Source organism: Saimiri boliviensis, chromosome 10, assembly GCF_048565385.1.
Source record: "Saimiri boliviensis isolate mSaiBol1 chromosome 10, mSaiBol1.pri, whole genome shotgun sequence".
NCBI lineage: Eukaryota > Metazoa > Chordata > Mammalia > Primates > Cebidae > Saimiri > Saimiri boliviensis.
The window spans coordinates 55,148,745-55,165,110 of record NC_133458.1 but is presented as its reverse complement, the minus strand read 5'-3'; the positions used below and the strand labels follow the sequence as shown (position 1 = coordinate 55,165,110).

General features: G+C 36.7%; 1 protein-coding gene across 12 annotated transcripts in view; it reads left to right on the top strand.

The window, feature by feature from the left end:
* The window catches only part of MAGI2 (membrane associated guanylate kinase, WW and PDZ domain containing 2), a 1,426,516-nt gene that overhangs the window by 913,996 nt on the left and 496,154 nt on the right, over positions 1–16,366 (top strand). For all 12 annotated transcript variants that reach the window (XM_039472765.2, XM_039472764.2, XM_074379315.1 and 9 more), the window contains one exon: positions 8,802–9,017. In XM_039472765.2, the coding sequence (XP_039328699.1) occupies positions 8,802–9,017 (216 nt within the window). The remainder of the gene's footprint in view (positions 1–8,801; positions 9,018–16,366) is intronic.

Genomic DNA, 16,366 nt, shown 5'->3' with positions numbered 1-16,366 from the left:
CCATGAGTCAGCAATCCCTCTGTCTGTGAGTTATGACTCGTTATAAAGAGGGTGCTTCGGTCTTATCCCTGAACACAAGAACATTGTATTCACACAAATCCATGCGTATTTACCTGAAACATTTATTCTTTTTTTTTTAAACTTCTATCTTGTATCTTGATAATAAAGTTAAAAATGAATATTTCAAGTTAAGACAAGATAAAGTGATAAAATGGATGATTAGGAAGCTGAATGAGAGAGTGTAGCTAAGACATGTACATCTGTTAGATGCTTAATAACATTTTACAGGTACTCAGTGGACCAAAGCAATCAAACAAGAGAAATATCATTGACATGTTGTCACCTACAGTTGTTACTGCGTTTCGGTGCTTGCTCAGTTTTCTCAGTTATTGACAACAGAGATGTTCAGTTTATTGTTTGTGAGAAAAATACTCACTCAGGTGATAATACAGTAATTTAAAATGATATTTGATGAAGGAGATTATCTAAGGCTGTGCTGCCCAGTATAGTAGCCTCTAGTCACATATGGCTATTGAACATGTAAAATGGGACTTGTCCCAGTTAAGGTGTGCTGTAAATGTAAACCTTACACTGGATTTTGAAAACTTAGTATGAAAATAGTAAAATATCACAGTAACTTTTTTATTGATTATATATTAAAATGATAATATTTTAGATATATTGGGTAAAGAAAAACATATAATTAAAATTACCTTTACATTTTTTTCTTTTTTAATATAGCTAACTAGAAAAATTTAAGATTGCTGGCCAGGTGTGGTGGCTCATGCCTGTAATCTCAGTGCTTTGAGAGGCCAAGTGGGGAGGCTGGCTTGAGGCTAGGAGTTTGAGACCAGCCTGGCCAACATAGTGAGATCATATCTCAAAACAAAAAAGGAAGGAAGGAGGGAAGGAAGGAAGGAAGGAAGGAAGGAAGGAAGGGAGGAAGGGAGGGAGGGAGGGAGGGAGGGAGGGAGGGAGGGAGGGAGAGATCCCATTTCCTTTAGCAAGAGGAAGAAAATTGAAAACAAAAATAATTTTTTAGTTATATATATGTGGCTCATTTGTGGCTTGCATTCCATTTTTACTACATAGTGCTATTCTAAGGGATTTACTACATTATTAAAATGAAATATACTCATGAATTTAAATTTTATATTATAGTTATAAATGTTCAAATGCTTTCTTTTAGAAGCAGATGTATATTTGACATCAAAAATCATACGTGACTTCTTTATAATTCCATCTGCTATCTGGTGCAGGTGGGAAAAGTTCTGAGCTACTCTGATAATGCCTGAAGGGAAGAATCAACTGAAAGAAAGAGTGTCCAATTTCCTTTACATGAGCGAACCACCTTCCCTAGCCAGTCTGTGGACAGTTACATTTAGCAAAGATTCTTCCTGTGCCTGTCCACACTGGCTAACATGAATAAATGAACATTCAGTCAGAATGACCTCTGAGGATTCGCAAGCAAGTTTCAGGAAATGTTAGTGAAATTAAACTACCTACATGACTTTCTTGAGAGTACTGGTGAATAGTAAACACAGTAAATTCAAAATGTATCTCATTGGGGATCACACTGTGAAACCAGCATTAATTTAATTTACAAAGAACTTGAAATTCTTAGGTAGAGTTTGTTACAGAATAATTCAATTCCATGTGTGAAAAAAAGAGAAACATTCCCCTTTTTGCACAGTTGTGTACTTTTTGAAAGTCACTTAAACACTAAATTTCTAAAAATTTAGTAATTTACTGTTCATTATAAGAATCAATGACAAAATACTATTTTGTTTGTTTTCTTGTTTCTGACACATGTAAGATTAACGCTTTTTCACCGCAAAAGAAAAACATTATCTTTCGAGGTTGGGGAGTTTCTGTATGTTGGTTTTAACCTGCTAACTACATATGATATGATGAGGGATGAGAACATGATACATTTTTGTTTTTTTCAGGATCAAATGTAAACATGAGAGCTGCTTAAAAAAAAAAACTTCAAAAATTGGTTGACAAAAGAATTCTACAGTAAGAATTCGTGTCTTATTTTCTGGTAGAAATTGCAATTTGAGAAAAGTGGAATATTTTCTGGGTTATATTTACTCACTTCGTTTTATATATACAAAATTTCTAATTTACTAATTATAACTATATGACTATGAATCTTTTGCCATGGCTGACATGAGTTAGAATGATTTTTGTTACTACTTTTAACTCATTACAATCTCTTATTTAATATGTTTAACATGACTTAAAGTTTGAATTTGGGATTCTCGGATGACTTATCCATTTCTATTAATAGACATTTAACTCTCTGATGTGTATAAAATGATTGTTTACTATCTGGCAAGTTTTCTAACATAATTAATTATGATCAGCTGGAACTCTGAATCTTTTCTCTGTTTAATGTCAGGGTCAATTTCTGCAGGTGCTATTAAGGAGGCCAAGCATCAAACTATTTGCTCCATTTATAAAACTATAAAAACAAATACGATTCTCAACCATTTAAAGTTTCCCACATATTGTTTCCAACACAAAGACATATCCTCAAGCTCTCTGGGAATCCCAGTAATGACCTGTGCTGTTTGCATGCCCCACGGGTCCTGAAGGCAATCATCTCTCTTCTACTAAACCACTATCCAAAATTCATTCTTTCCGTTTACCAAAATGGGAATAAAGGACTGAGAATATTGGGGAGGAATAGAAGTCATGACCTTAATCTTTCTGGTATCTTGAAGACAAGTATATTTATTACCTTTGTAAAACCCATCTCCACTTGGGATCTGTAGGGAAGGATCTATGGTTATTTGATATAAAACCTACACATATTATCATTCACCAAAAGGACTGAAACAACAGAATGAGCATCTGAATCTACACCATTAAAAAGCCAAAGAAACTAAATTAATAACAAATGACATGTTTCCATTATGAAAACTAATCTTGTTTAAAAAAAAAAAAGGTGTTGGAAGTAAGTGAATGTATTTATTTATTTTTTTATTATTTTTATTTTTAAAGAGAGAGGGAGGGTGAGAGGGGTAGAGAGAGAGAGAAAGAGAGAGAGAGAGAGAGAGAGAGAGACACTGTTAAATTCTGGAGTGCAGTGGTGTCATCCTAGCTCACTCACTGCAGTCTGGACACTCCTTGGCTCGAGATTCTTCCAACTCAGCCTCCAGAGTACCTGGGACCACAGGCACATGCCATTGTGCCCTGACTTTTTATATTATTATTATTATTATTATTATTATTATTATTATTTTTAAGAGACAGGGTTTCACCATGTTGGTCAGGCTGCTCTCGAACTCCCGACCTCAGGTGATCTGCCTGCCTCAGCCTCCCAAAGTGCTGGCATTACAGGCGTGAGCCACCGCGCCCGGCCAAGTGAACGTATTTCAAAGTATCTATTTGCTACTAGCATTTTTGCTTTTCCTCATAACTCAAATTAGTTTTCAGTGTCTTTCCTATTTCTTGTCATAATACTGGAATTTAAAGCATAAAGAACATAGTGCATCTCAAAAAATAATATTTTGGTATCTATTATTCAATGAAGACTGGGTGTGCAAAAAAGAGAAGAGTTTAAAGTTTGTTGAAATTGTATTGTATTCCTGTTTTCCCCCTTAGCCTCACCACTAAATCAATGTGAGAAACATGTGGGAAGAATCAGAAGACAGGCAAAACCATCACTTTAGAAACTTAAAATACAACTTTTATGCAAAGGTCACTTGACTATGGAGAGAGCAGGAGAACATTGCCATGATGGTTTCAAGTACAACACGAAAAGTTATTTAGAAAGCTATTATCCCTTTCAGATGATCCAGGGGACAGGTATGCCTAAAAATGGGTAAGGGATTAAGCTTTGCAAGGACTTTGCCTGGCAGGTTTAGTTCGTTATCTGTTTTAGTCCTTCTTGCTTTTCAATGAATTGTGAGAGTCCTGTGTAAATAGGCATTTATTAAATATTTTTATTATAAAATAAATTATTGACAATGGACTATTTTTATTCAGATTTTTGGAAAACTTTTCTATTTTTATAACAGTACTTTCATCCTGTTTCACATTTTCATAGCCACATCTTTATGAAAAAAAAGAATCTATTCATAGGTAGTTAAAAAACTGAAGAATAAGGCTCATGAATTAACTTTATCTCTTATTTTCCAGACATTAATTAAAAATAAGACTATGTAAATTTAGAGATTATCCAAATATGACAGAATTAAGGGAACAATTTTATGTATCATTTTGTTGTACTCAATAAGTTAACTGCTAATGCATAGGTCATTCTTCAGAGGTACAAACATAGTCAAGAGTGCTCTAGAAAAGCCTGTACTGTCCTCAAAATACATACACACACATACACACACACACACACTCACTCACTCACTCTCACACACTTATTTTTAAAGGATTGGATGGGGAAAATGACCTAAAATGTCCTTGCTGTATGGTTTGGTAGCAATTTTGCCTTTTGCTTCTGAAACTGATACATTTGTGTTCATTGATTGTGGCTTTGAATGACGTTCTCCACTGTGAGTTCTGGGCAGGTTGCAATTGCATCACGCTTTTTTTTCCTCTTAAAAGGCAATAGCTTATTTTCAAAAGAGATGAGATTCTTGAAGAGATCTAAGTTTGCTACTTGCTTTATGTATCGTATTAGGATGTAATTTCTTAGTCTCTATTAACTGCACAGGCAGAATGACTTTATGCAGTATTTTGATGAATAAATATCAAAAGTAGCACCCTAGTTTGAGCATCTACTCTGATCAAGTGACATCATATATCCTTTTAGTATCATTAATCTATATAACAGCCTTGTGGGGTAAGAGTTATCCTAATCCCCATTTGATACAAGAGTACTTATGAAAAATGCCAATGACAGTGTGCAGGTTAGTACATTGTAGCAGTGGTAGTGGTAATAATAGTAGTAATAGTTACAGTTGCTTTTGTGACTGTGGTCATCTTACAGCCCCACGTTGCCACTTTAACTGAATTGATTTAAAGATATAAAGAGATAGGGAGATTAGATCAAAGTCAGGTTTATCATACTAGGATTTATGCTGTCAAACGTTACACCATATTGTTGTGGGTTGGTGGAGGTTTTGTTTGTCTGTTTAAATTTTAGATTTTCTGCATCCAAACACTATGCATATAGGCACTTCATCCTTAAGGGGACAATTTTTCCAAATTGTATTAAGTTTTGATTTTTTTATTTCTGACAACATACAGGTATGTACCTAAAAGGCACATTTTATCCGTGATACATTTATTTGTATGCACTTACATCAGGGAGTCTTTTCAGTGAATCAGCTACCTGACTGGTTGGCTAATTCTTCAACCATTGGTTTAAGTATTTCTGGTTTCCTTGTTCTTATACAATGTCATAAAAATGTTGGCTTAGGGCAGCGTATTCTCCGTAAACTATATTGTCAAGTATAGTAACAGTATGCATTATTTATGTACTTTCTTTATATTACTATTATTGCCAATAAAGATCATCTTAATGTCTTAACTAATGACATATAATATAAAATATAAATTTTATATTAAAGTTTTACATATAACATTTAATCTAATGTATTATTTCAAAAATATATTTATAGAAATAGAATATTGCCATATAATTTATAGTCACATCATATACCAGTAGATATAATTAGTAATATAAATTTAGCAGGATCTGTTATTTAGTATTTGTTTTTAGCCTGTGCTATGCATTTATTTATAATTAGTAAAAGATTTTTATTTCAGGGAAATTTAAAATTGACAAGACAAATGGGGGAAAAAATCCACTGAAGTGTGGTTCATTTTTCTAAGTACTATGTATTAAAGACATCATAAGGCCACTTTAAAAAACATGTATTATTAATTGACTCATAGATTATGTTTACATTATGTTTATTAGATAAGAAGTATGTGTTGAGATTCCATAGAAAGCATAGCAACATACTGAAAGCTGTGCTAGCCTTTAGGAATGCTGAAATATTAAAGTTCATTGATTCCAGGGAGCAACTATTTATTTTTGTGTGCTCGGAATTTTTCTGGTACATATAGAGGTCTGATTCATTTTAAATGCTCTAAATCAAATTAGAAAGTAACATTTAGCAAAGTGTATATTATCCACTTTGCATACTTCTGTAAAATACAAAAAGTTACATAGTTACAGTATGTGGATAAGAACCACTTTGCAACTTAAATTTTTTTATTGTATTTCTCTCTTACAACTATGAATACCTATAGTAATGGGCAGTGGCATTATTGGCACGGCCAGCCTTCAGAATATTTGCTCACTTTATGCCAGCATGAGGTTTACAGTGCCACTAAAACCGCTGCAATTTTTAGTTTTTTTTTTTTTTTATAAAGCTCTCTCTTACACATTCTTACTTCATCTTCACAAGAACCCAGTGAGAAGGCAAATGGAGTGGAGATTTGTCATTTCTACCTGCCAGCATTCCAAGGCCCTTTCTACTGGGAGAGGCCCCTTCTACCTGGGGAGACCCCTGAGATAAAATGGGTGGACGGTAGGGCTCCGCCTCCCTCTCCCTCTATTAAAGTCAAAGGAGAGTGCGCATCTCTTCACGTCCCTGTCAGCTCAAGTGCTTTCATGTGACTGAGGCTCAGCTAATGAGATGATCCTGCCTGGGATTTCCCCAGGAATGAGAGAATCAGAGCAGCTGAGGACAGTTTGGAGCCCAAGCTCATGGAGACAGTTTGCCTGTGGGTTGCGTGCTTTGGCAGTAGAACCACCTGGAGATTCCAGGGCTATCAAAGGCAATGTGAGTGTCTGGAGTGGACTCCTTTGTTTCTGCCATTTTTTCTCATGGTTTTTCAGCCTTTCCTCTTGATATGGTTTGGCTATGTCCTCACCCAAAATCTCATCTTGAATTGTAGTCTCCACAATCCCCACGGGTCCAGGGAGAAACCAGGTGGAGGTAATTAAATTATGGGGGTAGTTGCCTCCATCCTGTTCTGGTGATAGTGAGTGAGTTCTCGCGAGATCCGATGGTTTTATAAGTATTTGGTCGTTCCTCCTGCATTCAGTCTCCCTCCTGCTGCCTTGGGAAGAAGGTGTCGGCTTCCCCTTTTCTCATGCTTGTGAGTTTCCTGAGGTCTTGTCGGCCATGTGAAAATGTGAGTCAGTTAAACCTCTTTCCTTTATAAATAACCTGGTCTCAGGCAGTTCTTTATAGCAGTTTGAGAACAGACTAATACACCCCTTAACTAACCCTCTCATATATTTATTTAGTGCATCCCTATCACATTTAACTTGAGTAGGTTGTGTTTTTTTTTTTGCAGTTCAGAACACAGGTGATTATAACAATTATTGATCTTCCCCAGTTATAGATGAAGAAATTGAGCCATACAGAGGTTAAGTAACTTGCTCGTGGTTATATAGAAAAGCCAAGCCTCAGTTCTGTGTCTTCTGGTTAATGGTCATTTCTTTAACAGCACGCTGTTTTCCATATGTGTTGAGTGACCTTGCAGACGGTGAGGTGTGCTTCCTTTCTCCTGTCTATCCCCTCCATTGCAGTGCTTACTCCTATTTCCTGTTACAGTGCTTTTCCATTTGCCATCAAATTTGGTCCCTTACTGGACTGTGGGGCGTCTTGGAAGACAAGGATTATATTATATACATCTTTCTCTCAAACATATACTGGAGTGCCTGGGTGCATGCTTACTACCAATACAGATTTTAATGAAAAAGTGAGCAAATTAGGGCATAACTTAACTGAAAATATTGATATAGGTTCAAAGTTGGTGCTATAAGATTGATTTAAAAAACCTATTTTTTTACCGTTCAAAATTTTAGGATATTTTAAATGAAGTGTTTTTCCTTGAACATATAAAGATGTTCACAGCCAGGTGCAATGACTTATGCCTGTAAATCTAGCACTTTGCGGGGCTGAGGTGGGTGGATCACTTGAGATCAGGAGTTTAAGACCAGACTGGCCAACATGGAAAACCCTTATCTCTACTAAAAATACAAAAATTAGCCAGGCACAGTGGTGGCACACACCTGTAGTCCCAGCTACTTGGAAGGCTCAAACCTAGGAGGCAGAGGTATCAGTGAGCCAAGATTGCACCATTGCCCTCTAGCCTGGGCAACAGCAAGACTCTTTCTCAATAAAATGAAATAATAAAGATAGTCACTTAGTAATCATTTATTACATGCTAGGTTTTAATATGGGAATAAATAAGAATGCGTCTCTTTTCAAAAAAGTACTGCAGATGGATGGGGGAAACAGATGATTCCATAGCTCAGATATGGGAGCTGTGGGCAAAAGAGCTGTGGTAATCTGAAGAGTGAATAGAGCAGCAGGCCCACTGTCAGATGCCATGGGAACCACTAGACTGGCATGGGGATACAGCTCTAGGCAGGATACTCTGCACATCAAGGACAATAGCCGTAATCCTTTGAAAGCTGCAGAATAGCACAATGTGCTTTGCTTTTCCAGAACAGTGTGAGATTCCCCTGCTACAAAAAATTACCTGTACTCTTAACATAATTATTTTTAAAGGTTATAATCAAATCTTGTTATTAAAAAGTGAGTAATTTTAAAATTATGTACCACTTGGAAGTAATACGTAAGACTATATTTGGTTTTTCACTCATTAAAGCCCAGTACAACAGAAGGAACAGATAAATATATAGAGAGACAAGACACATAGCTGTAGATAGAAAACCATATATATGTGTGTCTATGTATATCCATATAAAGTAGGATAAAAATGTGTTAATATTTCCGCTCTTCACAAATAATGTACACAGTAGAAAAAAATATTTAACTCCAAGAATGTTTCGGTATTGTTCACAGACAATTACTACGGTACCCCAAAGCCGCCAGCAGAACCAGCACCATTATTGTTAAATGTAACAGACCAGATACTGCCAGGAGCCACTCCAAGTGCTGAAGGAAAACGGAAGAGGAATAAATCAGTGAGCAACATGGAGAAGGCCAGTATAGAGCCTCCTGAGGAGGAAGAGGAAGAGAGGCCTGTGGTCAATGGAAATGGAGAAGTGGTAACACCAGGTTAGTCATTTAAATCTTTTATGGGTTCACAAATTGGCTGTTTTAGAGCTAAGATGTGTGTGTGTGTGTGTGTGTGTGTGTGTGTGTGTGTGTGTGTGTATGTACATATATATATATATATACACACACACACAGAGTAAGATATATATACATATTATGTGTGTTCACATGTAAATATATATTTCAATTATCATGAGAGAGATTATGATATGAAATGGAAAGGATGTGGAATTAAAGAAGTCGAAAGAATAAGTTGAAAGTGGCCATATTCTTTCAACTTTAATTTTTTATTTCACTTATATAATATCTGTAGCAATATAGTGAATGATTTAATCCTCTAGAAGATATTACAAGTTATATATAAGGTTGTGTAAAGTTTTGAGGTCTTTGGTAATATTAGAGAAAATCTATTCTTAGTCATCTTGCTATGCTTGCAGTTCCGTAAGTAGAGGTTATGTCGTGTAATTTAGTTAACAACTTGAATGAATACAATCCTCAAAATGGCTACAACTGCAGAATGCCCATGTATTTGTTTCTTCTTCCTTACCCCCCAATCTGGAAACATGAAGAATGTATGTTTATACATTAACAATGTGAAGCCACTACCCTTGAACGAGGAAAATAATAGCTGTGCCTTTGATTTATGATCATTATACCACATATGTAAAGAATTAGACACAGATATAAAATGTGTTTGTGTGATATATGGATTTGCATTTTTCTTATTAATAGAGCATAAGAAACAGATTTTTAAAATAAAATTATTCATAATAAAATATTACCAAAACAACAACATATACTATGGCATTTTGGTAGCGTCTTGGAGAAAGTTTCCAACATTTTACTATTTATTTCTTAATAGTAGCATATCAGTGGGCATTGAAAAAAATCTAAGGTCCTTATTAAAGCTTTTAAAAAACTGTTAGCATGTATATCTTTCATACATATTATTCTTAAGATATTTTTATTACCACTTTGATGTCTCTGTTTTTGTGTTTTACTGTACTGTTTCTCTACTAACATAGTATTTGAATTTTTATGCTGCTATTTTTATCAAGGAAAAACTTCATAAGCTTACCTTTTATCTTCTTTGTTCAAAATGCCTATAAAAGTGTTCTTCACTGAACATAAGGAGATTGAAAATCTAATCTATGCTAATCAAGGTATAAAACCTAAGGTACTTTCATCTTGATTACTCAGAGGAGGACAGTCTCCTCCATTAATATATGTGAGTTCTATTCTCTGACTCTGGCATCATTTATTTCTAGATACAAATGATAAAAATCATTGTAAGTAACGTAAATATAATGTAATTGTCAACTATGAAATGATGTGACAATTTTCAAGCGATTACATACCTTCCTCTTTTTTAATTCTGAAGTATCTCTGTCAAAATACTTGCTTTTAATTATATAATTACATTTGAATTAAATCGATAGTACATAGTTTTCTTAGCTGATCTTTGATATGAGAAGCAGAACAACTCAGCTGGATTGAAGCAGTAACTGCAAAAGAAGCAGAGGCTGGGGTCAGATAACAGTTGGAAAATTTCTTACTAGTTGACATCTAGTGGTTAAAAATGTAAAACGCGTATTCCTGCTAAACCAGGGTCATTGATCCCTATTTCATTCCTAACCTGTGTAGGACAAATAAAATGAAGAATTCTTGATTCACAGACTTTTAAGCTAGAATTTTATTTAATTGGGGGGCTTACTGAATCTAGAAAGCACCATTTCCTTCTATTCATACCTTTAGCATAAGGATGATGTGCTTTTATGGTTAGGAGGTCTTCATGTTCCCCCGAGAAACTGGATAAAACTGAACCCTTACTGATTAATCTTATGACTGCCTCTGGATTCCTCAGCATGAAGAAAGTGAGAACAAACTGTTCAGCCAACACTAGGTTTTCAAGACAGTCAGCAGATGCTACCAGCAGTGGCTCTGTAAATCAGCCTGCTGGACAAGTGGCCCTGATACTGTCCTTTTCTTTCATGTTATGGGGAGACGAGAGAGACAAATCGGGCAGCCCTTCACCCACTGTTCAAAGATGAGAGGTACAATCTCAAACTAAAAACTGGTCCATCATCTGTTAATAGAAGTCTCTTGACAACCGCAGTCTTTGAAATGTCTTTTATGTTTATCAAGTAGAGACTTCAGGAATTTCTTTGACCTCCTCTGATAGGCATTTTCCAACTCTTCACCTTTTGAACCTCCTTACATTGTTTTTTTCTAGCACAATGTTTTTGCCCTGCCTTCAGGTTCTTCACATTCTTAGCATTCATCTGGTACAGGAGATTTCAAAGAGGTTTAAGAAACATGTTTCTGGCTAGGTATGGAGGCTCACACCTGTAATCTCAATACTTTGGGAGGTTGAGGCAGGTGGATCACTTTCCTAGGAGTTCGAGACCAGCCTGGGCAACATAGCAAAAACCCTCCCTCTGCAACACACACACACACACACACACACGCGCACACACGCCAGTTGTAGGGGCATGCACCTGTAGTCCCAGCTACTTGGGAGGCTGAGGTGGGAGGATCACCTCAGCCTGGGGAGGTCAAGGTTGCAACGAGCCATAATGGCACCGCTGCACTTCAGCCTGGACAGCACAGTGAGATGTCGTCTCAAACAAAAAAGAAAGAGAGAGAAACAGGTCACTTAAATTTTAGTAAACACTGCTCTATATCAAGTAACTATAGTAATAATTAATGTCCTTCAATTCAGAGCACAAATATTGTGATCAATGAGGTGGATTTGGAAAATAAAAGCATATTTAGGTAATATTCCATTACAAAGGAATATTGATAATAACGGTAATAAGTAATAAAGTAATTCACTTATTTTGAATGCTTACCATGTGTTAGGAGTGGCCTAACCTCATTATAGGTATTAGTTCATTTAACTATCTTAACTGTCCCATTAACTGGGTACTACTTTTACAAATTAGGAAACTGAGATACTTGGTCTGGTAACTGGAGTTCACTTATAGGAAGTCTTGGTCCACAACCCATACGCCTGGCTGCCATGCTACCCTGAGTATTATATAACCAAATACAAGTGCAAATATATTTCTTAGTGATATATAAACATATGACCACTATTTTACCTGTACATCTTTAAAAGTAGCATTGTAAGTTTCTACTTACCAAAAACTCTTTAGTGCTTTCATTTCTTGAAATCATGTACAGTGAACTTACATCCTTCTGTGGGCATAAAAAGTTCATAGTTTTAAAAATTCTGTTCATATATAAGCATCAAATCTACCAATATTTGGCTTCATATATACTTAACAAAAATAAAGTCTTTGCTCTATGTAAATAAAGGTTGTAGATGATTCCTCAGTTTATATCTGACACTTATTTTTTCATCTTTTCTCCTTTGAACTATAGATTATACTTAAAACTACAGTTTTCTTTTTCTGTCAGACCTTGTCAATAACCACCTTTAAATATATAAGTTCTCCAGGAATTTCTGCTAACATTATCAATGTTATCAAAGTTCCCATGGCATGTCAATAGTTATTTTACTGAGCGTCCTTTCCTTCTGCTCAAAATTACACCAGACACACAGAGTTAGCCCATGGCACCTAGGAAAACCATGTAATGATTTTTCAGCGTCAGATCAGAAATGTTTCTCTCTCTTCCACACATTGCCTTGGCAATGGAAATCAGTACAATTCTATCCTTAGAAATGTAGTTTTATCCTTGTCAGTAACAAATATTAGAAAAAATCAAAAGGCCGGGCATGGTGGCTCATGCCTGTAATTCCAGTACTTTGGGAGGCCAAGACAGGTAGATCACAAGGTCAGGAGTTCAAGACCCTCTGGTCAACATAGTGAAACCCCGTCTCTACTAAAAATACAAAAATTAGCTGGGAATGGTGGCATACATCTGTAATCCCAGCTACTTGGGAGGCTGAGGCAGGAGAATCACATGAACCCGGGAGGTAGAGATTGCAGTGAGCTGAGGTCATGTTATCACCCTCCAGTCCGGGTGACAGTGTGAGACACCATCTCAAAAAGAAAAAAAAATAAACAATAATGGCCACTCTACTTTAATGGATACAAGCGATGGACCAGGCATATAATACATACATATGCCATCTCTTATCCCATAATAATTCCGTACTTACTTTATGAGTGAGATACTGAAATTTTGCTTAAATTGCTTAATTAAAGTTCATTTACTGGCAGGGTTGAGATTTGGATCTAGTAACACCTGAACTCACCCCCTCTCCAACACACTTCCCAGAACTGTTAACCATGCCAAGGACAAAGTGACTTCTGACCTAGCTAGAGTAAATCCCAATCCAGCAGCTTAGAGGATTTAGTCTACACTGTATTCCATCGTATTTGTCCCTTACTAGGCTCAAGGCAGTGATGTTAGATTTAATGTAAGTATGATGTATCCTTATGTCATCTTACAGATTGTTTTTGAACTGATGTTTAAAATTCATATCCTCTGGAAACCTTCCCTGACGTTAACTTCATCTATATTTAGATATTTTCATCTTTCTGTCTATCTTGTTAGAGTTGACATCAGCCCCATGGCTTCAAATTCTATAGATTTATCTGCACCCTTCACTGCTCTCCTGTGTTTAAGGTATATTTCTAACTACCACTGGACAGCTTGACCTAAGCATTATTTCTGCGACTTAAACGTAACACGTTTCTCGTAAACTCTTCTCCCACAGAACAAACAAGCAAACCGATTCACAAAGCCCTTTACCTGATTTCTGTAATTCTACTTTTCACCCAGATACCTCATAATTATCTTTAATGTTTCTTTTCCCCATTCTTGGTATTTTTTATTAGGCACAAAAGGGCCCTTGGTTTCCACCCTTTCCTTCGAAATATCACTGCCCCATCCTAGAGTCCCGCTTTATTAACTCATTTGTAGACTGTAGTTCCCTAACTGATCTGCATGCCTCCAGGATTCTTTCTGATCAAATTACCTTTCATTCCACAATAGGTAAAAATTCCTGAACCAAAACCAGGTCACGGCAGGGCACGATGACTCACACTTGTAATCCCAGAACTTTGTGGGGTACAGGCGGGTGGATAACTTGAGGTCAGGAGTTCGATACCAGCCTGAGCAACGTGGCAGAACCCTGTCTCTACAAAAAATATAAAAATTAGCCACTCATGGTGGCATGCACCTGTAGTCCCAGCTATTTGGGAGATTTAGGTGGGAGGATCACTTGAGCCCAGGAAGGTCGAGGTTGCAAGGAGCTGTGATTGTGCCTCTGCACTCCAGCCTGGGTAACAGAGTAAGATCCTGTATCAATAAACAAAAAACAACAACAACAGGTCATGCAACTATCCCCGGAAGTTGAATGAGTTTGTTTCCATTGGTTCAAGTTCCTCAGACAGCCACTGAGGTCCGCCTACATTTGACCAGAACATCTCGGCTAGCATTGGCTCCCATTAATCCTCTACATAAATTCCCTTCTCTCATCCACATGTGACACTCAAAACATTTTCACCTGTGTCAGGCCATTCCCACGTTTGAATTCTCTTTCTTTATTCAAAATCCAATAAAATTTTTTCCTATTTCCTCGGAATCACTTGCTGACTTTCACAATAAAAAGTAAAAACTGACCATCTCTGAATGACAGTAATACAGCCTGCACTTTACATGTATTTGGAAGGTATTATTTAGCCTGGTACTTGTTGGTAACTTTTCATGATGTACATGTCTGGCATCCCCATATATATTGTAAACGTTATTAGAACAAGGATTTCTTTGAGTTTTCTGTTTACCTGTTCAGCAATTAGCCTCTATCTTTAAATATTTCAAGTACTTAGTAAATCTTTTATTTTTATTTTTATTTTATTTTATTTTTGAGACAGAGTGTAGCTCTGTTGCCCAGGCTCACTGCATCCTCCACCTCCTGGGTTCAAGTGATTCTCCTGCCTTAGCCTCCTAATCAGATGAGATTACAGGTACCAACCACCATGACCAGCTAATTGTTGTATTTTTAGTAGAGACGGGGTTTGACTGTGTTGGTCAGGCTGGTCTCAAATTCCTGACCTTGTGATCCACCCACATTGGCCTCCCAAAGTGCTGGGATTACAAAGTGAGAGCCACCGTGCCTGGCCACAAATCTTTATTTTTTAGTCAATCTTGTCTAATCTCTAGATATGCCAGTTTTACTGTATCAATATGATTGCATTCCTTTCATGCTCACTTTACACTATTCAGTGTATTCAATATGCAGTGCTTCTTAAGTTTGAAAAATATATCCCTGACCTTATATTCCTTCAAAAGGTAGTATAACTTAAAAAAAAAAAGTATACAGAAGTGCATTTTAAAATACATATTCTTAGAGATGAGAATTAGCCGGCCTCCTTCACTTTGGCAATACCAAAGACAGATAGATGGTTAATAGGTAAGTAGATAGAATGTTTTAAAAGATTGAACCCTCCTTCAGGAAAGCAAAATCCTGTAAACCAGAGTAATTAGGTTAAGCATTCTTGGATTTCTTTTATTTAATGAGTTATCCGCTAAACTTCTCCGGAAAGTAATTCACTATTCTCTTGTAGCTTCCCCTCATGAGCTATTAGTAAGCCCAGTGCAAAGAATTAAAAATGCACATATATTTTAAAAGCAGTTAAATCTCTCTGTTAATACACACACACACACACACACACACACACACACACACACACACACACACACACACACACAATGCCAGGAGGAACAGTGCCCGTGAGAGCTACCTTCGCCAACAAAGAGAATACAGTATGTGTACACAGAGCTGCCTTCTCCAGGCCCCCAAGCCTGCAATTAGTGCAAATGAACTGCATCTCCCAGAGAGCAAACAGAGTGTCCCTTATGTGATCACCGAGTGTCCTCGGCAATGATCTCAGTTCACCATTAGGGACCGGCATCCAGGTCCTGTGCTGCTTGGCACGCTGACTGTGCATGCACCATCAGTCCTGGTTCTGTGAATGAGATCCTGTCACTGTCAGAAGAATTATGTCCTCCGTAGTGAATCTCACTGTTTTCCTGTGAATAATGCCCCACTCTGAAACCACCCCAGTGCCTATGCTCTGCTTATTTTAGTGTGGGTTCACAGAGACTGCGATTTGTGTATCTACCCAGATCATTATCTTTTTTGAGCAGGGTGAGGATAACTTAATTTTATGATCTCATTCCCAGAGGACTGGATTTTATTTCTTCATTGGATGGGAAAATTTCTGGGGCTGCTGTAAACTAGCCTTCTAATATCAGATACTCCATGTATAAATGAGAGGCATTCCATCTTTTCTTAAAAGAATTATTTGAAAGTTATAACTGCCCTAATTGTAAAATGTTCTGACTATCTAGGTGTAATTACAAAGTAATGA